Source organism: Nipponia nippon, unplaced genomic scaffold (genome assembly GCF_047370975.1).
Source record: "Nipponia nippon isolate SJK-2023a ecotype South Korea unplaced genomic scaffold, ASM4737097v1 scaffold_13, whole genome shotgun sequence".
Taxonomy (NCBI): domain Eukaryota; kingdom Metazoa; phylum Chordata; class Aves; order Pelecaniformes; family Threskiornithidae; genus Nipponia; species Nipponia nippon.
The window spans coordinates 14,632,335-14,656,736 of NW_028262324.1; the positions used below are offsets into that span (position 1 = coordinate 14,632,335).

Sequence of the window (24,402 nt, forward strand, 5' to 3'; positions counted from 1 at the left end):
AGCTGTTCAAAGCTGAAGCTGCTTTCTCCACCATCTGTGCTGAATTTTGGTTGCTCTCAAACAAGGCCAATAAAGAATGCTGCTGTCTGATGGACAACATTTCTGTCGCAGGAAAAGAAATCGTATTAAACCAAAAAGTGTAAAGTCAGTGCTTTCTGGTGAGGAAAGGGAAGGCTAATTTCAAAAGCCCCAAATAAATGAAGCCTTTCATGGATCAGTCTCATTGACTAGAGGATATGTATTCTTCCATTCCTTTTTCTGCCTCTCTAGGGAACATCAGGTGGGCGAGTAGGAATGAGCATAATACAGAAATGAACTGAATCAAAGAAGGGGTGGAGAAAGCGCTAAGAAATTGCGTATGCACACAGCTATGTGTGCTGTCTAAATGGAGAAGCTTGTGTTCCACTGGTATTTTTTTTTAACTTGGTAGTGGCACAGTATTGACTAATATGGGAAGTAGTTATGTTTTCTCAGGCAGAGCTGTTTTAAAGAGGGTTGAGTGTTTTCTTCCTCAACTGATGAAACTAGTATCACACCAGCAACTGTCAGCTGTCTGTTCTGCTCAGTCAGCAGCCTAGGCTTCTGCTGGCTAAAAGAAGGAAAAATACCTATAGAAGACAACATTTTTACTCACAGTTGCACCTGATCAGAACTCAGGATATTGCCGTGGGTATCTGGAATGGAAGCTGCGCAGAAACAAAAAATGTTCTCTTAGTGCTTATACTTTTTAGACTTATAGAAGAGGGTTTTGCTTCCTGGGCCCTTTGGAAGGGGACAAAGAAAGATGCATCATTCTGTCTTGACTCAGCACTTAATGTTTTTATTTCTTTTAATTCTTCCCTCACATTTCCCCTCCCTGGCATGGCTTCTAGCTTGACTCTTCTGAAAAGCATTACTCAAAAATGCCAAGTAATCTCAAACAGATTAGGCAAGACAATAAAGAACTACAGCCACACTTGGAACGTGCCACGGCTGGCTGACAAGCGCTCTTTCTCTGCTTGACGCTTAACATGCTGGGAGATGTAGGTAACAAAACTGACACTGGTTTTTGCTTGTTTTTTAATTAATTGCTGCAGCTCATTAATGCAACTTTAATTACACTTATATTCCCCCTTTTCTTCAGCCCATTCCCTCCCCTCAAAATTATCCTGTCACAAAAAGCCCCTTCCATCAGGATGTTGCCAGGCTTGTGCCTGGAATAAGTGTGGCCGCTTGGTGAGGAAGGCAGGTACAAAACCATCGGTGATCCATGAAGAACTAGGCATTTTCCAGTGTCCTGCAGCAGGCTTCAGCTGTGTATATGGCTACACCAGTGTTAATTTAATGTAGATGGATGAACCCAGAGTAAGCTACAGCTGCTCTGAGAATGGCTTGGCATGTTGAAATGGGGCTAGGCTCCATGCTGAGTAAAGATCTGGTGCTTGTACTAGTTTTTAGCTGTTCAGCATGATAGGAGTTAGGTCACAGAACACTGAAATCCAGGACAAATGCCTACTGCTAAGGTGCTGACCCTGTCTAAAGAATAGAGAATGAGGAAGGGAGTCCTGGATGGGCAGGGAGGGAAGAAGGGAAGAGCTCTCATCTATAACTTAAAAAAAAAAAAAAAAAAGCCTAAATAACTCAAATGTAAATAGCCCCCACCTAGTTCTATACAGGCAGGGAGGAGATGAATTTGTGTTAGGGGATTTAGGCCCTTTTCAGAACAAGGGGAAGAGGATAACTACAAAACATATGAAATGTCCTGGGGTGTTATGCAGTGCTTCCTTCTTTATGGATCCATGGCACAAGGATGCAGCTCCGACTTCAACTGTATCTCGAGAGGCTCTCGATGAACTTGTTCTGCCTGAGGTCTTTAGGCCTGTGCTGTTTATTGGCCAGTACCACCAGACTATGGTAGGAATGGTTTGTCAGGGCACTTGGAGAATTAAAAACCAACCACGTGGCCATTCTTCAACGTACATTCATTGCATTTGAAAAGAAAACAAGGAACAAAAAATGGAATGGAGTTCACCATCCTGCATTTCCTCTGCCAAAGATCCAGGCCATGGGGGATTGTTTCCTGCAGCACCTTTGATGGTGGAGTGCAAGGTTCATCCATCCTCTGGCTCTTCTTTATTTACGCAGGCCTGTAGCGAGGAAAAAAAGTGAAGGCAGGGCATCAATGTGGAGCAAGTACTAAGTTGCTTCCTGAAGATAACAGAAATGGCGTGGAAATAATGAGGACAAACTTACAAACTTTTTTTTTTCTCCTGTTCTGGGTTTTTAAATATGATTGACTACAGATGAAGAATAGGATTGAGAGCTCAGAGGTAATGTGGTTAAGTAGTCTTCAAGTCTGGAAAGAATGTTATGCGTATTCCAGACCTGAATACACTGCAGTTAGACTAAGGACTAGATATGAGCCAAAGTGTTAGATCTATGTATTCTCAGCATCCGGAGCTGCATAAAATTTGGTTAGGAATTTTAAAAGCTAGGGGCCATCTCTAGAATAAAGTAGCTTCTTGACACTGTGGTGATGTGCTTTGTGTGTAGATGCAGCAGTATAAGCAGATCTACTGTTGTAGCCAGCAGTAAAGATGAGTGAATGGTTTCAGCTGAGACATCACCTCTCAAACATGCAGCTTCAGGTTGATCAAAAGTTTGCAAATTCCTGTTGATATTCAGCAAATTGTTTGTTTGGGGAAAAGTCTACCTAGAAAGAAAAGCAGAAGCATTTTGTTTTGTGGGTTTTTTTTCTCTCAAAACAAAGTGGGATTTTTTTCCTGTTAAGTAAATGTTTCCTTTGTGAAGTATTCTGGTCATCAAGCCAAGTTTGGAGAGGGTGGGGGGGAAAACAATCCTAAAGGAGTTTAGTTTCTTCCCCCTTTCCTCTCCCCCATTGTTTCAGTCTGGATTTTGATTTTTTTCAATTGAAGAATGTTAGTTGTGTATTTGTACCTATCAGTTGTCGGTTGATCTACTGAAGAACCTACTTTCAACCTGTAAGTGGGTGACTGTTACATGGGGTCGAGTCCTTTAATGCTGCATGCTCACAGCTGCTTCATGCCTATGGCCAGCAGACAGACTGCACCACAAAAGAATGGATTAGGGAATGTTAAAGTGAGCCATCGCCAGCTGGAGCCTTAGATCATTCAATTCACCAATGCCTCCTGTTGCTACCCTGTCAATGCTGAAGTCTGCATCTGATAAAAGTCACACCCTGTGTTACCCTATGGTCCCTTCCACTGGTAGATGTGGGGAAAGCAGTCAGTGAAATCTGGCTACGCAACTAAAATCAAATTAAGGCTCTCAAGCCATAAATGTAATGTAGTACTTGAGGTCTCAGATCCCAGTCAGTTAGGGACAGGAGCCTCACAACTGCAATTCATTGCTTGGCCTCATGAATACAGTCTTAAAAGGCAGGGAGATCTATTGCCCATCTCTCCACCTTTTAAAGAAATAGAGACTCCCTCCTGCATCCGGCGGGTTCTTGATTTAGCACTAAATCATGTACAAAATCATGCTTTGGGACTATTCTGCTTTATAATTGAGATTGCACAGTGCTTCTGTCTGAAACAAATTCCGAGAGTGGTATCAAAAGACTGAATGGATGCAGCGGGATTGTGATGCTCTGGGCCTCCTGCTGTCTCGGCAGTATTGCAGGGTGCTTGGAGATAGCAGCTTTAGTCAAAAACTTCAAAGCTGTCTTGGTTAACCCTTCCACAGCTATCTGTGCAAGAGTGCTTCCTTGCCTCAAAGGGTGAGAATTCTGTTACTACAAGTGAACAAGAAGAAAAGCGACGCAGAGGTGATGTCCTGTGCAGCCCAGGAGGAGACAGTGGTGCAAGCAGGCATGGCCTGAATTTGAGCTTTAGCTAAGGAGGGGTAAGAGCTCAGCCTTTCCTTCCTGAAAACTCATTGGAAATGTTCCCTTTTGGCCTCAGGAGAATAACTTTGGTTTTCAATAAGTGATGTATTATCCTTTGGCTAAGTACTTTGACCCAGAAACTCATGCACTGAAAGCTTTAGCATATCTTCTATCAAAATTCCTAATAAATTATTATTAAATAATTAGTGCAGTGCCTTGATTGGTAAGCAGCAGTGAGATTAAGGGTAATTCTATTACACAGTAAAACTTCCAGAACAATTTTTTCATGATAATTTGAGTCTCTCTTAATTAAGCTTGTGGCTTGAAATAGGAACTACCACAACCAAACCCCCCCTGGAGTCAATGAAATGTAGAACAGAAGCAGTCATGGAACCTGAAATAGAAATAACTGTATTTATAAAATTTCATTGTTGCTGTGTGAGTGTTGGAGGTGCTAATTAAGATAAAGCACGCTTAAATCCTGCCTTTGTAAGCAACAGTACAAAACTGTTGGTTGGGGATTTTTTTGTTGTTGTTGGCTTGTTTTTAAAAAGAAAAAATAACACCTGGCTGTTGATAACTTGTGAGGTTTTCCGCTAACTGGAGACTTGCAACTGAAGTCAAGGAGGTCGGTAGATTACCATGATAAAGCGAGGCGATAACTGGATTGTGGTCTGGAAGTACCGATTCTCAGTAATAGTCTGGGGAGATGTTTTTTCCTCCTAGTAGGAGGCAAAGGTATTTAAGAACTTTTTTCAGTGCAGTGGATGGAAGCTGAAGGCCAGAAGTTGCGTGTACATTTTGAATACTGAATTTAGCAGCTGATAACCACTGAAGCAGGCTGCCAAGGAACACAGCAGTCTCCCTTTAATATCTTTGAACTGTGACAGCATATTTCAAAGTTATCTAACTCATAGGCTCCGTGCTTGATACAGAGGTTATGGGGGCTGGTCCTGGACTTAACCTGTGCACATCAGTCTAGGTCAATGTCATTGTTCTGTGGGGCCTTCAGATCTATGAAAATTCATAAATTTGGAGAGATGAAGATGAGAGACTAGGGAAAAATGCAAGCCAGGACAAGGGAAACAGCACATTGGGAGGAGAGGAAAGAGTGTGATCTCATCAGAAAAGGACAGATAAAACTGGAGTGAATAGGAAAATTCCATTAGGAAATGAAGGAAAGTGATCCTATTAGAGAGTTGTGGAAACAGGGCGAGTGCGTTGTCAGGAGAGCAGCTAACTAGTGATAATCGGGTGATGCCATCCTAAAATGAAAGTTCGTGGTTGCAGTTAGCTCTAAGCCAGTAGCTGTAGAATAGATTTGGTTTCATTCAGCATTTCCTTCAACAAAAAGGACTTAAAACCAGAAAGTCCATGTTCCTGACCCCTAGATGTTCTATAAATTTAAACTTGAAAGAAGTTGGATGTATTTGTTGTTTTGCATCTTCCTGAACAGGATATAAAAAAAGAAAATGCCTTCAGTCATCATGAAATGATTTCCACAGCAGGACAAGGGCATCTGGCACTCAGTGCCCCAGACTGCAAAACTCCATCGCATCAGTAGTTGGGAATCAAGTATCCGTTCTTCCTCTCATTCCCATTCATACATGTGGAAGAAAGGCAAGAGCTAGGCTGAAACAAATAAATGAAAATTGCTATTTGGTGGCTGCTGTGAAATCTGTAGAGGATCAGCTTATCTACTGCTCAGCAGCTGTTTTCATCTCCCATTGGCCAGAAAATAATATTATATTGTGCTGGCAGAAGCTATCAATTGATAAGTGATGGGGTGAAGAATGGAACTGAAGAACAACAAGGTTATCTGTGTACTTCATTAGTAGCTTACCATCTTACTGAGACCGTTGTAAGGACGTTTTGCGTTCCTAGCTTCTGTTCATATTACAATCTCCCCATATAGAAACTTCATTTATAAGTACTAGCTTCTTTCACAAGCAGAATTTGTCATTTTAAGAAAAAACCAGCCCAAGCCCCATACTGGCAAAGTGTGATGTTTCTTCAGCACGCTGCTGTATCAAGCTAGTAAATCAGGGAGCTGCTTAAAGATCCACAGCTTCTGCAGACTACGGAAAATTCCATCCCACTGTGACAAAATGAGAGGGAAATCAATATTTAATCTCCTGTAGCATCCCTTCTAATAATGCTATTGCACCCCAAAGTTACAGGGAATTTAACTGCTTTGCAAAAATGACTTGTTCTCCTGGTCTTGTGCTGCAGTGACAAAGTGGGTAGTAAGTCCATACTACATTAGAGGGGCACATCTATAAATCTATTTGGGGGCAGTTTTTCTTCCCTCAGCCCCACTTTTCTCCCCCATCCTCACATCCTTCTTTTGGCAGGACTCTCTGGTAACATTATTCCCAAAAACCACCTCCCTTAGCAGCTGCTTGAAAAAATTTCTGTGCGTTGAACTGCCTTCTTGCAGCTCGATTTAAGGAGTATCGAAAATTCAGATCTTATTGCTGCTTTAAACAGAGAATACTGGCCTTTATGTTTGAGAATCTCATTATGAACCAGCTTTTAAGTGGACTGTATGAAAGTGTGATCTTGTGCCTTCAGCAGTGGGAAGGGGATCATCAGAGGGCAGAAGCTGGAATTCAACAATGGATCTCTATTAGTGGTATGAGAGGAGCTGCTGTGGACAAGTCCCCTCTCTGCTCCCTGCTCTCAGCTGAACTCTTGGGATGCCCCACACATAGAAGCCTCTGTTCTTGTAGGCAACAGAATTTAAAATAAGAAATGAAACCTTAAGAGCAAACCTGTGCCATCCTGCGTACAAACCACCCAATGCTTGGTTTAATTTAATTCACTGGTGTGTTAGCTTTGTATCCTACACGTTCCTTAGAAGTACAAGCAGATACAGGGAGACCTCATACCCAAGACAGAGTCAAATTTTGTGGTGCTACCATGAGAAGATTATTGGAGGATGACAAAGACATGGCCAGTGATCAAAATTGCATGGATGTATAGGTCAGAGTTCAGTTATGACTGTCCACAGAGCTAAAATACAGCTTAAATAACTAGATGTTGCATAAATTTTATGAAACAGCGCTGCCATAAGCCAAGTATGGCAACACCAGCTTCACCCTGGCAACCTGGGGCTAAGGAGAGGCAGTTTCACCCCTTCTGGTGTCCACTTGTTCATTCCTTCCATGCCTGAAAAGCCTACTGGAGAAATCAACCTGCAAGGAGGAAAAAACCCAAACCTGTGGCACCCTTGAGCCATCGAACTAAAGAGGCATGCATAGCCTCTTAGCACAGGAGATGATACTTACAGGTATGTCTGCTTGAACAAAAGGTTGGTGGGTTTTTCATTGACATGGTAGAGAGGAAATGGATCAAATCCACCAATGAAATCAACTGAAAAAAAATCAAAACTCAAATAAATAAACAAACATGGCCAGAAAGTTGAAAGGAAATGAAAGAGAAAGTTGGTGCATGTCATGGCATAACACAAAAATTAGTGAGAGAACAGAAAAATGATTTTTCAGGTATGGATTGCCTGGTGGAAATCTCTGCTTGTACAGACCTCTTTTCCAGGATCTCCTAGGATGGGCAAGTGTGCCAAGGAGGAGATTCAGCCAGCACAAGACTTAAAGCGGAGAGCTAACAAAGGACTCCAGAAAAACAAGAGGGCCTCCCTCAGCCTCCTTGGATATCGCCACCATGCTGTGACTTCACAGGAGAACTGAGCTGACAAAGCCTCAGCCATTCAGCGATGTGCTGAAAGAAGGACGCTGGGGAATGGCTCGCGAGTGAATGCCAGCGGAGAAGTTGGCAGCACAGCAGTCCCTGTCAAGGTTATATAGCGAAGTGGGAATTTTCTTGCCCCACTTGTCTTTCCTGCCAGACAGACAACAGCAGCTCTGGAAAACTGCAAATACCTCTGATATTTTTCACGTCTCCTCTGCCAACTCAATTTCTTTTAATTGTGTACAAATAGTAACAACGCTTCCCTTCTCCAGTATTCACATAAGGGCAATGTAACTAAACAAGGAAAGTTCTAAGTGACAATTCCCTTAGTAACCATAGAAGAATTTTCCAAGTCTCTCTTAGTTCCCCTGAAATTAGGCCAAGTCTGTATTACTGAGCTGGCCAACGCAGCCAGGTCAGTAGGGGTAGGATGTGGTGTGATTTGTGACTGACCTAGCAGACCTTGCAAAAACCTTTAAAATAGATTCAGCTTAGACCACTTTTTGGCGCCAAGTTGGTACATTTTGTTTGGAAGTGTGAAAGCTATCCGGTTCAAATGCCATTTAAAAAATAACTGGAGAGTCTTATTAACTATATAAATGCCTGTTTACTTTTCTTTCCTGAAGGTGGCACTATTATTTTAAATTTTAGCTGAAGAGTTTTGGTATTTTTTTAATGAAAAAACAATAGAAGAAATATTTACTAAAAATATTGGAAGTGAAAAAAAAACTCTTCAAATATATTTAGAAACCCAAAGACAACATATTCTCGCAAATTCCATCTTAATGGATAGCTTCCTGCTGATCCTGTGACTTTGGAACAACTGTCAGTTAAGGGGCAAATTCTGTAGAGGTTCTAAGTTAACTGGCGGGATAACTCCCAGCAGTTCCAGTGAGAATTGACCTTTTCTCAGCCACTTTTGAAAATGTTCGAGTATTCTAAAATCAAGACAGTCTGCAGTTTTAAGAAACAGATACTAACTATATTACCTCAGTTGTGGAATGTTTAAATTAGGAAACCTTAAAGAATTGCAATTTTCAGTAACTGTTTAGTACCTGGAACAAACCAAAGTCCTATCATCTGAGCACCCAAGTCACTTAAAAAAAAAAAATCTTAATTCTGGTTCATTGTTGCAATATATTACAGTGCATTAGCACACGTAAAATATTCTTGCCCACAGTTCAGCGTGAGTAGATCCCTACTGCTGTGTTTTCTCATGAAAATCACGTTAGTATGAGCTTCCTGATTAATGTGCCTCAGCACTTATAATTACTTCATGCTGCATATCAAAGCCACGTTTAAAGGAAACCACAAATGGAAGAGAAAATTAAAATGCAGGTCAAATTTGTTCAGGTCACTGGAAGGATCTACCACTGTGAGTGTGAAATATTGATGGTTTGTCATTGTTAATTATTCAAGCTGGCATTTTAACTCCAAGCTGGGAAACTGGGAGGGAAAAAGAATTTGTTGGTGGAAAAAAAAATATGTATCTTGAAATTAACAGCTCTGCCTTTCTAGATAATGCTTCCTTCCATGTGGTTGCCGCTTCTAACAGATCCCTACTATAAAAATGAGCTCTGTCAAGTTATTACTATATTCAAAAGGGGCTCAGAACTCAAGCTATTCAGCTAATAGAAGAGCTATAGGGTAATTTTTAAAATATTACTTATGATGTAGCACTTCCGCTAAGTGCACTGCCAAGCTCTAAACAAATGATCAATACAGTCGGTAGAATGAGTTCAGCCACAGAGGAAGCAACAGAAAAACAGGAGGACAAGTCAGATAAGCAAATGCATCTCATCTCACTCCTGTGAAATCAACATTCTTCACATACTTTCAAATATTCAGTTCAAAGCTGTTGTTTTTCAGCTAAAATCCAGAGACAGCTGCTCTTTAAAACAACAAAGCTACTTGCACAAACCTAATGAATGTCTTAAAGAAGTGATACTTGGATATAAATCCTTCAGATCAGATCCTTACCTGGAGTAAACTGTCCTAGAGCCATTGATTTCAGCAAGACTTTACTGATTCAAACATGCTGAGAATTCAAACGCAGAAAGGCAACGCATTGCCAAAGAAATCAGACTTCACATTGATGTGAACCCTGTGCGTCCATTCTTTTGTTTGCAAAATTACTGTTCTCAAAGGGAGTTTTAGAAGGGCAAGGAAATCCAGGACCACGTTATAGATATCTGGATAGATCCCACAGACCCAGCCACCCGTGTGACTCCTCCGAGTCTTTGCTCTTCTCTGACATAGGCCATGACTCTTAAGATATTTGTATACCAAACATGAGAGAGTCAGCTCCTTCCTCCTTCTTGTAATTCAGATACAGCACTTCCTCTGCTTTTAAATTAAGTGGTCAGGTTGGTTCTTGGCAAGAAATCTCACGCTCTGCTTCATCCTCGGCTTGTGGCATACGATACTTAGCAGGTGGCCTACTTGAGTATCGGATTGTATTCTTTGTTGTAGGTACTCCTAATTACAATGGTAATATTTCGGTGGTATTAAGCTTTACAAACTTGAGAACAGAGGAAGCTGCCCAGCTTCTCTAAAGCCTAGCCTGAGTGAGTAGCCAACAACAAGCTTTTTTGGGCTGAAAGCAGAATTACAGCATCTAGCACATGGTGACGTGGGGGAAAAAACCTCACAGTAAAAATAGCTGATCCTCGAAAGGTAGGCAGTGCCATATCACATAGATGGAGAGATAGAAGTCTGATGGCAACTCAGTCCTGATAGACAAACATCTGAGAGAGAAATAAAATTTAATAAAACCTTTGCCAGGGGATCTGTTGATAAATACTTACAGCTGTCTTCTTCTTCTGTAAAAACACTAACAACGTAACAGGCGTAGACAAAGCCCACCAGCTGGAAAACAGAGAGAATAAATCATTTTAGTATCAATGTTGTGAGACTGGTCAAAACCCACTTGGCACAACTTCAAGAGCCAACATTGACTGTCAACTCGGCAGCATTGCTGTAATGGTGAGGCCAAGTCATATTTGCTGTGAGGCAGGGGGTGCAGGTGTAGGCTTAAGGGAAGACACTGCTGGCAGCATACTCAAAGGTCCAAACTAAAAACTTGCAAGACCCATCCTCACCTTCAGAGTAGCAGCCTGCTGTTGCCAGAACGATTGGCAAGAACACGGGCTCGCTTCGTTGACATTGAAGCTCTGTGCTAAGTTTACTCTCTCTAAGAAGTGATGAGGATGCAGGAGAGTGCCTTACGTAACATTTTAGACAGACGACTAGGTACAGGACAGACACACAGACATACAGGGGTAGGTTTTATTAACAGAGGTCCAGGGACAAGAACTCATCAGCTCTGTATTGCTGTCAGAAGGGGCATGCAAAGGAAGAGAAATGACTTTGGTGTAGGAGCCACTGACAAGATGTGAGTAGTTTTTATGCAGATGAGAGAGAAAATTAACCATAAAAACGGTGATGTACTGGCAGAAATGTTCAGAGCCACTGAAATCTTTAGTAACTTAGGCTTGGAGATCAAACATTCATTGGAAAGAAATCCCAGTCTTAATCTAGCTCTACAATTTCTAAGGTTCTTTCCATCGTTGGAGAATAAACACTTCTGCGTGGGCTAATCAAGCATTGGGCCTGCAAAGTAGATGGGCCAGAGCATGGTGAGAAACAGACAAGACGATAGCAGTGCTCTTAATTCAGAGATTGCATAGGCGAGCAGTAAATTGCCCCCTCCTGGGAACCAGATAGAAGCAGGGAAGGAGCAGTGAAATAAGGTGCCTCTCAAATAACAGCTGTCCTGGCGTGGTGTGGCCCTCGTGTCAACCCATTGCTCAGAGCAGTCTTTACAGCAGAAAACGAGAGTGAACATTAAAAAAGCAATTTAAAGTAGCCTGGCGGGTCTGGCCTTAGTTGGTAGTTTGTAGAAGCCCTGAAACATCAGAACTGCCTCATTCCGTTTCAGTAGCAAGTTGTTACTCAGCCTGAACAAGGAAACAAACTCCTGGTACTATGGGAGTTAAGCATTCTCCATCCAGCAGGGTTTTATTTTGCTTTGCCTTCTTCCTGTTAATCAAATATCCTCTCCGTCCTTCATTTTACATCTTTACCTAACACCCCACTTAGCGAGATCGTGGTTGACAGTAACTGTATTAGTAAAGTTATTGTGAGACATAATTGTTTTCCACTGTGAACTCAATTCTTTTGAACAAGGGTTGGAATGTAACACACAGTGACTCACTCCAAGGGAAGACAGAATGATGCATGGTAGGCCTTGAAAAGTAGAGTCCATTCATTTTTAATATGACAGAAAAATACATCACACCAGAAAACAAAAGGCAAGATAATGAGATTTTTACTGGGGAGTTAAGGCATTCGTGATTTCTCAAGCTCTCCCCGACAAAACACACCTTGTTGGAAGGAAACGGAATGTTTTGTAGCATCACTAAGCCTTGTCTTTCCTTTACAATTTTCTGTAATCGTCTGAAAGACAAGCCATCTCTCTCCTTTCTTCTTGGGTGAGCCCTGTGGAAACGTGTCCCAGTACCTCTGTGGAGGAGAGGTCGCTCTGTGCACTCACTCATTCCCCTGCTCTGCATTTTTGAAACCGGGGCTGCTTCATACTAAGTTTCTATGAGCTACAGAGGACTAAATACAGAAAAAAAAAAAAAATTATATCTCTCTCTCTCCTTCTGGGCATGATGGTAACCGCAAAGCCACACACAATGCCCAATCTAATTTTACCTACTGACTTTTAGAATTGCCTCTGAGTAGAACCATTGCTTTTTAAAGGCAGACCAAAAAAAAAAAAACAAACAAAAAACAACCAAAACCAATAACAAACACACACCCCAAAAATCAGAATAATCAGAGATTTTTCTTCTCTTCTATTACTTGTAGTGTGCTAACAGAAAACCCGGGGAATTTTTTTTTTTCTTTCCGAAGTTTGGGGCAGTTGGGGGGCAGCTGGGGGCAGCTCGGGGGGCTGCGGCCCCGGCCCGGGAACTGGCCGTGGTGCTGACGCAGCCCCCGCGGCTGCTCCCGTTGCCTTGCGCCACGGGCCGGCCGGGCTGCGACAGCCGCAGTCAGCGCTCCTCAGCCGGGCTGTGGCAGCTAACGGCGTGAACACTGATGGATGCTCTCGGAAAACCAGAGTGCTTCAGCTCCAAGCCGTCCCAGCATTCACTGAGATGCCTAACCGCCCGTCCGCACGCTCTGGTCGCCGCCGTAAGGGCGTTTGTTCTCACCCTAGGATCAAATTAGGAGTGTGGTTACACACATTCTTTGCACTTGCTCTAGCATTTTTATAGTTTGAAGATCCAGCCTTTTACAGGATATAGGGTCAAATCATGCAATTTACATACACACAAATATCCAAGCAGGAAAGATGTATCATGAACGCGTGCCCTGATTCCAAGGGAACTCTAGGATGGTTTTCTCTTTCCCCAGGTTTTCCATCATGCCGCAGAGTAGGAACTGTGGGTTAGCAGCCATACAAAGTGGCAGCCCTAAATCCATTCACTGTTACTATACTCCATAACACGTGCACACAAACCTTATGTGATACCTGTGTCAGGGAACTCCTGTTAGTATTACCAGTAAACATGACTTACCTGGGCAGAGTGCATGAGCGATATCAGCTATACTGTCACAGGGAACCTATTAAACCTCTGAAAACTGTTCACAGTTCAGAAGCACCAAGCAGTAAGATTGACTTGGGAAGTTTGTTTTGCACAGAAATTAATGCCTTATAACCCTCAACCAATCATTCCTCTCACCCCGTACGTTTTTCCTTTTATGACTAAGGTGACCTTTCACATTCAGAAAAACAAACAAACCAACCGAAAGCTAGTGAATTAAGTGAACTTCCCTAAATCCCTAATTCCAGCTCCACTGGAGTGGGGGGTTTTCTTTTTTATTTCTTCCATCTCCTGGCTTTGTTTCAAAATTACCTGCTTAGTGTTTAAAGTTTACTTTTTATTGACTTTATAATCCTTTCCTTCTTTACATGAATTTCATCAATAAAAAAAATTGTTTATTTAATGACACTTTTTATTCAAAGAAGTTTTGCTGGTCTTCTGACCTGGCCAGAACAGGAGAGTTTCAGTAGCAAGGAGGGAAGAGACGTACAACATAAACATGAATTGCATTTTTATATGGGCTGACCTAAACTATAATCAAAGATATCACCTCAGGGATTAAATGAACTCCTGGGACTCCCCATGTCTCACCTTCTGCATGAATTACGAATGAAATACAGCTGCAGAGGAGAAATGCCACTCCTGTTGTCCAGTTCTTTTCACTGGAAGAGTCTGCAAGTGTGTGGGATGAGCAGACTCCAGGAGACACCAGCGGTTCCCTTCTGACTGCATCCTTGATGAAGATGTATCAAGCTCCCAAACATCACCAAGTTTAGCAGCAATTAACATAGAACAGGAAGCTTCACAGAGGCCAAGAATTTGGAAGTAATTTCACTCTTGCTCAAAGTGCCATTTTGGTTGCTGATTTCAATACAAAAGAGGGCTTTAAGCTCTACTATCCCAGGGAAATAGCAGTAATTCCTAGATCTTTGCAAATTATGTAGGGGAGGTGGAAGAGGAGGGAAAACGTCACTGATGTAAAATGACACTAAGCTACTGCTCTAATTCCCCAAAGAATGTTCTTGGGCTTTAGCCTCTGCTGCTGTTTCTCTGCTTGTTCTGCATGTTCAGTACCAGCTTCCTCCAGGCTGCAGAAGTATCCAATTAAGCTTTTTATTAGGAACACATGTTGTAGGCAGGTGTGTTCAGTCAGCCTGTCAGACAGCCTGGGAATGCACATGCTGCCCAACAACAGAGGATGGAGCTGGGATGTCCCAAGCATTCTGCAGGCAAATGAACAGAGCAGGAAAGACGGGAAGAGACAAGTGTGCCCAAAGGGAAAGAGGAAAACGTAAGTCTGTACATCCCTCTGCTCCTCCGTCATCTGAAGTTAACTTTTTAATAGCGAGTTGAAAAGTGTTCACCAAAACAGCAGCATTGAACTAAAGTGCTGGAGCCAGAAAGACTGAACTACAGCAAGAGCTACAGAAAGGGACCAGCTGGCTGTGAGCATGCAAAATCCGGGAAGGATGGGAAGGCAAATTTTAGGAGGTGTTACTGTTGCTTGTGTAGAATCTTAGTTTTCGTCTACATCTGTCCTAGTGAAGATTCTGGGCTCTTCGACTCTTCTCTCAATAGAAAAACTTGCCATTGGTTTTTCCACCACAGAGAATTGTGCAGAGCCTCCTCCTTCAGGGCAGATGGATTCTAGGTTTCACTTCAGAGCTAATGAAGTGTATATGCTCTCATCAGTGCGAGAGGGGGTGAATGAGACATCTCTGCTACAAGAAAGCAAAAAGCCAGCTCGTGAAAGAGTTATTGTGACCAGATAGCCAAAAAGAGGCAATCAAAATCCTTTGATTCCTTGACCTGCTTTATTCTTTGGATGCAATTATGACCACTGAAAATCTAGCTTCTGCCAACAGCAAAGCATCTCTTGTGCGTTGCTTCTCACATAACATCTGCTGTCAAGGCGTGCATTGCCGCCTTCCTGGGAACCTTCCAACCTGTCAGTCTGAGCGAAAACAGCAGACAGGCAGGCAATGAGTTCTCTCGGTTGGGGTTCCAATTTCCATCCCATTCAATGGAGCCTCAGGAAAAGCCTAACCCTCCCCACTCCCAAAACTACCATATGGACAGCCCAGAGCTATGCCAGGTATTTCAAAACTAGAAATCAGTCCTCTCCCTGCTGGCTGGCAAGTTGGGGAGATGCAGGATGAATCCTTGCTAAGAAAAAACCAAAGCAGATTTCTTTTCTTGACAAACTAGTTGCTGTTGCATTTCCTAATTGGGTTGGTAGGATTAGTTTTATAGTGACATTTCTACAACAATACAGACTTTAAGATGTTGTTACAATAAGGTTTTTCCTCCAATGTGTTCTGTGCTAAAGCATTGAGAAAGATGCTTTACTGGGCCCTACAGCTACTTGTATCATGCATGGTGACTGATATGCCCAAGTTTGATCATGCTCCAGATTAAAGGAGTTGCTTTTGCCTTCAAGGAGTACAGACAAGCTCTGAGCAAAAGCAGACTGAGACGTTATGTATCTTCAAATGTATGCCCAGGAGCAGGCTAATATAGTCAGCAGGAGTCAGGATGACAGCCAACACTGCACTCACCATATGGGTTCAGGTTTGCTTTCCCTCTCCTTTGGCATGCAAGATCGAATTCAGTGAGCCTTACCCCAAGTACACAATACGGCACACGACAGTTCCTCAACAGCCTGAAGGAACTGGCATTTCCAGAGAACAACCAAGATTTCCACAGCTGGGTACTGCATAGTTAAAGAACATGGATATCACACTGCCCTATCTGGAATAAAAAAACCAAAATACAACCCCCCCACCCCACAACTTCCAAAAACCACTAGGCAGAACAAAAAACTACAGAAAGCACAATTTTGCCTGTCCCTTGCCCTTCTTCACAGGGAACTGACTATTCCGGTCTCAAACGCGCAGCGGACAAGGAGGGAACTAGGTCACATCCCTTGCTGCAACCCCTGAGCCTTCAAGTTCCTAGTCATGTTTTTGTACTATCGATCTAGTCTCCCTGCCCGTCTGCAGCACAGTACCTGCCAGGCGCTCTGGGAAGGACAGCAGCCTGTAACAAAATCTGCCTTCAAATGAGATAAAAAGAATAGAAAAAGATACTGGCAGGGATCAAAGAGTTTGACCCTCAGAGACTAAAGAGGGGGAGAACTGGCTGACTGTTTTCAGGCAAGGTCTGAGTGAGAAAGTGAAAAGGTTTGCTTTCTGCCTTACCTCAGCAAAGCCGAGAGGAAAAGCTCCATTTCTCCCACCATGTGACAAAATTATATGAGCATTTCTGAGCCAGCAGGAGTTACAGGCCTGGGGCTTCAATACAAGTATTTTAGCCTCATTTCCAAGGTTTAGGATTCAAAAAATCCACTGCAACTTAAGTCTCAGGGAGCAGGAAAGAGAAAATATTTACCTGAATCCTATTTTATCTTATAGTTCCCTCCTCTGTCTCCCCATCTGGCCCTTTGTGGTGTTTTGCAGATGCACAGAGAATACTGTCATGTGCTTTTGGGAAGAAGCAAAGGAGAAAACACTCCCAGAGACACCGACTCCTATATGTCGGTGTGATCACTTAGCTCGGGGCCACGTGCCTAAGTCAGTAAGCTGCCATAAAACAAAAGTCTGTTCCAAACAAACTCAGGACCGTCTGTGGGCTGAACCTCCAGCCTGGGGCACAGGGGCTCGTGCCAGCTCAGGCGTTCAGGAAGGATGCTAACACACTGACATACTTCTGCACTTTAAAAGTCAGGGATGTTCTGACTTCAAAGTCTGTCAGTTGTTTCACCAAACTCAGGAACAGCACCAGCTCAGCAGCATCAATCCTGTTCCAGCTAACAGTCCTTTATAAAAGACAACAGGCTCTATTCTTCTGGATACATAGGTTTGCCTCTCTCATACACTTGCATCGAAGCAGCTCTCAGACAGTTTAAGGCAGATCATTTTCCCTGAAGGAGAACTAACCACGTATTAACAGCCAGCACACACGCCAGGGAGTCCACCCAACTCAGGAAACAGGAGCTTCTCCTTCTGCCTCTTTTTTGTGACAGGGCAAGAAGGGGGTCCGAGTCTCCCCCACCCCGTGGTTCACTGGGTCACACAGATCCTCCCAGCTAATAGGAAATGCAGGATCAAGACAGTGGAAAGTTGTACCAAAAACGTGCGGAGAAGTCCTTGGCACTCCAGAAGCTTGGAGTTTCTCTATTTGTTATCCTTTAACATTTAAGCATGGCAAGTTACCCTTATTTTTTAAGCCAAAACTGAAAGCTGAAATGGAAACGTTTCACAAGTCCACGTCCATTTGTGCTTAAAGCCATTAACCACAAAGTAACAACCAAAGCAGATTAGAAAGATGCGGGCTGCTAACTCTAATGTGGCTACAAAATGCAAGAGTACTGATGAAGTAAGGGGGACAATGGACATTTTGTTTCAGTTAATTTCACAGAGAAGTGAGAAACAATTAATTAACAGTGAACATGACTGCAGAGTACTTTAAAAAGCCTGGGGAAGACTCCAGTGAGGAAAGAGTTGATGAAAACATTTAGTGCATATATCTTAGGTGTCAGCAGAAAGAAAATTAGCTGCTTTCTGCTTCCTTAAAGTTTCTTTCATGTTCTGGAGATAAGGGTCTTCTCCCATTTATTTCTTCACAACAAATGTCACATACGTGCTCCGTCACCCATCACTAAGTCACGTGGAATAAGAGAAATCCTTCTTCAGAAGGGTCTCTGTCCTTGCCAAAACATGAATTTCCACACCCCAACAGGGATTCAGAGTGATTTGTTATTGTGCGGTTGCATGTGATGCATTACTTCAGATGTTAGGTTGCTGGCATCTATTTCCAATTCTTTCAAGTAATATTGTTCATAAGAGAACAGGAGAACAAACGAACACGTACAGAGATTTTTGCAATCAGTTGATACAAAACGGGGTGGAAAATTTCTGCCTGGAAAAAAAATGAAACCAAACAGCGTCTCCTCAATGCTTGCTACCCCGCAGCGCTCTCAGCGATGTACTCACCGCGATCAGGATCTGGAAGGAGCTGTGCATGACCTCGATGTACCGATACTCCAGGGCACAGCCTATGACAGAGACGTAGGAATGGCTATCCAGCCCTTTGATGCCAGACATTGAAGCCTCCTTTCGTACACAGCCAGGACCATTTTCACTCCACCATGACTGGTGCCGCGAGATGTTGAATGTCAAGAGTTCGCTGTCCTAAAGAGAAAAGTTGCCAAGAGATCTCCATTTACTACAAGAGTGTCTGATATGCTGTCAGATGGAGGTCATATTAAAATCAATGGAAAAACTAAAGTTTCTAAGATTCCCACCCTCAAGAAACGATAGCACAGATCAAAATGCATTGGCTTTATGTTCCTTCTAAGTTTTTCTGTGGTGGGAACCATTTCTGAGGCAGTCCTGCAGCACTCCACAAAGCTCTTTCACCATCATGTAGCACACTTCAGAAGCAGGACTGAGCAGCTTCTAAATCAGAAAGACTGAGAAATATGAACTTCGTAACCCTAAAGTGAGTTTCAAAACCCAACAGATCTTCCTCTGTTCCTAGCTTTTAACACATCTAACAAGTTCCCTTACCATTTCTGTCCGATTTCCTTCCACACTCTTTACATATGGTGCTTCCATGTCTTCTGTTGACCCGACACACTGCCAGCCTCGGTCAGATAACCCAGCTGAGCTGACCTCACAGTGATGATTGCAGCTTCTTGCAAACACTTCCCCAGCAATTCCTTATCATCTCTACCCCAAGAGAGGCTTTTTGTTTTGCTATTCTCATCTTTGCTAGTTCAATAGCTTAAACCATGCCACTGTGGGGGTTACATAGTGAAATGCCACACAAGTAGTGCAGGAGTTTTAAATGAGCACCTGGTTGCATACCAGAATGACAACACTTTCCTCGCACTTGAGAAAAGAGCGGTACTTGCTGGAGTACCCGGGAGAGCTTTGGGATTTTGAGCTTAAAGGACACGGCAAAGCCTCCCTGCAGACGGTAAAAGACAAACTCGGGACTGGCTGAATAGATCAGCTGCACCACTTCACGGATGAGTGCTAAGTGCTGGGTGCCCCAGCAGCCCTCTCAGGTCACTTTGATGTGGAATCAACAACCCCTTTTGACCACAAAACAAGGCGAGGGGTTGGAAGTTTTATTCTGAAGGACAGACTATAAAATTCTCAGGCAGAGACTCTATGTCTCTCTACAGAGTAGAAATGGGTACTGGATATACACACCCCACCTAACCATTACTAAAAGCTTTAGCACCTATCCACATGCTACTTCACACTGCTCATGCCAGGGCCCTACAGAGTCCCTGTAGGAAAGGTGGTCACACTTCCTAACGTGGGAAACCTCGCGTGGCAGCTCCTTTGCCTCAGCTCCCTGTAGAGTCAAGAGGGAAAAACAGATTCAGAGCAGCTAATCCAAGCTCCTGCTCTGAATTACCCTCTGGAGGAAGGACTTGTTTCCACTGCCAACCCAGGGAGCCTAGCCAGGTAGTCCTGCAGATACACTTTTCTGTGTTCGTGATTGTATCCAGGGGCAAATTTGAGTTACAAGAGCAGAAAATTTGAATGCCAGCCAGAAAGCCTGTGAATAGAAACCAAGTGCCCCACTACACACATTGTGTAGGTACCCTCCACTCCACCACAGATACTGAAAAACAGTTTGCAGAGCTGTTATTAAAATATGCTGCACAAAGCACATGTTAAGAAATGTGGACAATTAAGTGAGAAGACAGCTGCCAAACTCCTGACATAATCACCACAACAGATGGGATGTGTTTTACAGTAGATGGAAGAAGGCACGGAGATGAAGTATGGCACCAGTGCAAAAGCAGCCTGAATAGCAAAGACAATAGGGAAAACTCTATTAACAGTTGGAAGTTTAAAGGCAGCTGTCTGCATTTTAAAGGCGATGGGGAGTAATTATTAGATTGGCAGCTCCAGGATAACGCACACAGTGCAAGGTGCTGTGCTATTTACATTTCTACAGAGTTTTCTCTTCCAGCTTCTCACAATTTTGGCACAAGAGTCCTTGGCTTGCTCCCTCTGCTGGGCATTGCTCTTCAGTGGCCCACAGATATATCCATCAAATCACATCTTTTCTGCAAAGCTTGTTCTTTCTCTCCCAAGTTTGCATGTTCTGAGACACATGGATCTTTCCCAGCAAAAGCTTTTCCTCCTGGAGACAGCCAGCCCTCCAAGCTGCTCTGCTCTTCTCCCTCTCACAAGCCACTTGCCACTTTGGGTAGGGAAGGAAAGAATGATCTTTCTCCAGAAAAGGACTCAATTCCTGTTTCTTTGCCTGGGGCTTCCCCCAGTTAGCACAGAAACAAAGCTGTTCCACAGGGCACCACAGGATCTACTCTTAACCTCGGTCCCCAGGGCTTCCCTCTCCCGGCTCACAGATGGTGCCTTCCCAAACCTTCTGCCTCACTGATGCAAAGAGCCCCTTCAGCACCTTCTCTACTCCTTACAGAAGTGTCTATGTGTATTTGGCAAAGTAAGAAACAGGCTGCTTTCCTTCTTGAATCTCCCTCTTGTCAGTCCTTATAGAATTGGGTCTGGCTTAACTTTGCTGCAGAAGCTGCACTTGCTTGTGAATTAAGGCTGAAAAAGCAGAACAGGAGCTGGGCTGGAGGTGGGCAGGTGGAGGAACAGTAGGTCCTAAACAGCACTCACTGCTTTTTGCCTACAATCATGCTCCAGCTCCATAAAAAAAAAAAAATCTCAGTTAAGAACAGATTGGAAAAACTGAGCACATATGGATTCTAAAAGCACCACAACGACTCGCACACATGAGCCATCCATCTCACAGATGTAAAATGAATACTGATTGCACACTGGGATTGTGGATGCCCTTGCATTCACACAGACACTGTTCTGAATAAGCATCTGTCTGGAGCACTGCAGGGCACGAGGACAGCATGAATGAAAGGGTCTCAACATCCAAAGCAATGCCGTTCCTTTGCTGGTGGCCCTGGCTGAGTGTCCTCGGAGGATACCTGCACAATAAAAGAGCAGTCAAGAAAATCACGTAATTGACTTCCAGTTGCTCAGTGCTTGCTGGGAGACCGGGGAAAAAAAAAAAAAATCCCAGGATGTCTCCTGCAGTTTGCCAGCTTCATTTGCTAGGAGAGGACTGAAGAGCAGGGAAACTATGAAATAGGAACAGCACACTAAAATCAGGAGAAAAGAACCAGTTGCAATAAAGTTTAGGAAACAGCTGTTTCCCAAAACCTTTCTGCAATGCATTTGAAGTCTGAAAACACTGAAATACTCCCAAAAGTGGTATGCAGGTTGGAAGATGTTAATGAGTCCCAGAAGCGAGCAAGCCTTGCTGTAGGGAGAGAGAGAGAAAGAGAAATCTGCGTGTAACTGCGCTCCCCTGTTTCTTGGCAGGCTGCTATTTGAAGGGCTATCGCTTCCTCTTTAACCTTCAGCCCGAAGAGAAATATGAGCAAAGAGCGATACGAGCTCCTTCTCGGGAGCACGTTGAAGGCCAGCCCAAAAAAAAAAAAAAAACAAACCCTCACATCTCACTCTGAACTGTTGTAGCACCTGGTTGCCATCAGCATGATAAGGAGGACAACAGCACTAAAACTGTAGTACCTACATTTCCCAGAGTCTATTTTCCGCTCCCAGCCTCACCCCGCTGTGTCCCATGGGGAAACTCACACCTACCTCCGACACCCACAGAGCCAGCTGTGTTCATTTTCTAAAATAGTTTTCTGAAGGCTGTTCTGAAATTATTTTCTAAGGGACACTATCAGAGATGGTTTTATTTCTTGTTAACAGCCTTCCAAACCGCCTCCCCCCAGATTTCCTTAATTATCAGGCAAGCCATCACTATAATGGCTCTGGAAACAAATTGAACCCTGTATGGGAGCCCCCAGAGCTGGAGAGCAGAATCATTTTAAATCTTTTCAGTTGGAAACATTTCTTATCAAAATAGGAAATATAATGTTTATCTTTTAGTCATGCATGCTGAATAGCTGTATCACCCCCAGACGAGAGAGAAGCACGCTCATTGTCTCTCAGCAGGCTTGTTGACAATGCCACAGCATTTAAAGGCCAAATCCCAGCCTTCCAGTTTCTAAATTTAGATGGAGTTGAGGGACAGTTGTAATTACGCATGCATTTACCCATCCTCCTCACAGTATTTTCTCCAGGTACAAAGTCATCCCAAGTTGCTGTCCAGATTGTCTGGAATACAAATAAACCCCCGTTTGACTAATAAGGCCTGCTTCCACGTCAAGAGGAGATTTAGACCACCACCACGGCTCTGGATTCAGATCAAAGCACTGGGTAGACAAGAAAGAATATAAAGAAAGGGTAAAAAAATTCACCATTCCAAGATTAATAATTCCAGAGGGAAAAGACAAAGGAATACATTGAAATACACAACACCAATTCCTCAAACCTCTCTGAATGTTTCTCAAGTACATGATGAAGAGTCAATCAGCACGGCAGCTGGACAGACAGATGCTCATATGTCTTAACAGCAGGATTTTAATAATTAACTCAGAGGAGGGGGTTGCAGGAGGGACTGTGTTTCACACTCGAGGAGACAGGGAGAAGCTTAACATGTTATTTCAAGCACAGCCTAGAAACTTCAGAGATCGCTTCCAACAATTCACCTAACCAAACGGCCAGATGGACAAAGAGAAAAGAGGGAGATGGAACAGGAACAGACCCGAGGAGGAGGAACAGCAATCTGGAAATTCGGCTGCGAGCCCCACCACAGAGCAGTGGGACAGCACTTTGAGAGGCTGCGTTTCCCCCAGATGCTGCAAGCATGCTCAGAACTGCGAGCAGAGCAAGTCAGCAAGGCAATGCTGCCAAGAGCCACTCAGAGGCACATCACCACCTCACTGCCGGTGCCGAGAAGCAACCCTTCGAACCCAGATTGCTGTATCTCTTGCCTGCTCCTTGGCAAAGCACTTGCAGGAAAGCTGGCATAGGCTACACACTTAGGAAAGCCCTTGCGGCAACAAGGGAAGTGCTTTCTTAGACACTTCTGCTGATCCATTTGTGTCTGGCCACCTAATGAAGTTCTGCTGTGCCATATTTCACACTCTTACTCCTACTAAGAAAAGATTGCAAGATTAAAAAAAATGACAGGATAGAAATACAGAAATCAGGCCAGTTTAGTTCTTCCAAGAAGTAGAGAATAGATTCACAGAGCAGGAAAGAACATCTTCCTTTTGGAAAAAAAAATAATCCAGGGTAGTTAGAACTAGTGGTTAGGAGGCAGATGGTTAGTAAATAGTTATAACGCAATTGCTTGGTAAGGAAAGCAAACAGCCAGCCCCCAAATTGCAGTTTAACACCCATGCACCTACCGGCCCATATTCCACTGATGAGTTTGTAACTAAGAGATAGTTTCTTAAGCCCTTTGCCAGATTGCTCATGGGCTGCCATGGGACCCCACCTCACAGACCCCACAGCCGTGGTGCCCCTGGTTTCTGTTCTTTGGATCAGCTGGGCACCCAGAGCAAGGAGGGCACAAGAACAAGCGTCTGTGCTCACCTCAGCCCTGGACCACGCCGCACCTCCCTGCTCCATCCTGCACTCCCTCACCACCGTGAAATCAGATCTAGGCACCAGAGCACAAAGAGTTATTTGCAATAAGTGCACATAACCATTTCCTCATTTTTTCAATTCTTCAGGCTCTTCCTAAACTTGTTAGAGCAGAAACAGTTGGATCCTTTCCCCCCTTTCTCACCCCACCTGAGTTATCACCTGTCTCAGTTGCACCGGGCTGTCATTACCAGCCACCAAGTTCACAAACTCCCTTCTTTCTAGCTCACTGCCCTTTCTGCATTTTGTCATTACAAATTAGCTAGCTGCTGACAGAGATCTCCCTGGCAGGCTGCCCTTGTCAGAAATACAGAGGGGCGAGCACGGTGCTGGCAGGAACGCTACTCTCCCACTCCCCCAGCTCTCTCCCACAGGCTCACCAGGAATCACAGATGAAACAGCACCTGAAGACCTTCCTCAGAGCTGTCAGCCCCTTAAGGGACTTGCACAGGGAGACAGCCCTGCCTGAAACACCCCCCAGCACATTCATGCTTAGTCTAGTAGTTAATGAGTTAGTATTTACCTGGCCAGCTCCATCAGCCTCACTCCACCAAAAGCTCTTCTTCTAATATTTGCAATCTACCTGCTTACTGCCCGGCTAATTATAAGCTTTGACTTCTGATTAGGAACTAAAGGACAGCTTCCTCCCAAGGCCGCTGCG

At 43.7% G+C, this 24,402-nt stretch overlaps 1 protein-coding gene across 4 annotated transcripts in view; it reads right to left on the bottom strand.

Moving 5' to 3' along the window:
- Positions 1-799: 799 nt before the first annotated feature.
- NKAIN4 (sodium/potassium transporting ATPase interacting 4) overlaps positions 800-24,402 on the bottom strand; it is a 52,261-nt gene continuing 28,658 nt past the window's right edge. Inside the window, exons 4-8 of one of the 4 annotated variants that reach the window (XR_015703071.1) lie at positions 18,165-18,362; positions 10,363-10,423; positions 7,138-7,222; positions 2,607-2,692; positions 800-2,126 (exon numbers count right to left, since the gene is read on the bottom strand). Coding sequence is in view for 3 of the 4 variants with exons in the window: in XM_087750318.1 (XP_087606444.1) it covers positions 6,945-7,044; positions 7,138-7,222; positions 10,363-10,423; positions 18,165-18,362 (444 nt within the window). In the remaining variant the exon portion in view is untranslated. Of the gene's footprint in view, positions 2,127-2,606; positions 2,693-6,739; positions 7,045-7,137; positions 7,223-10,362; positions 10,424-18,164; positions 18,363-24,402 lie in introns of those variants that run through there. The other 3 variants (XM_087750320.1, XM_087750318.1, XM_087750321.1) reach the window with 3 other exon arrangements.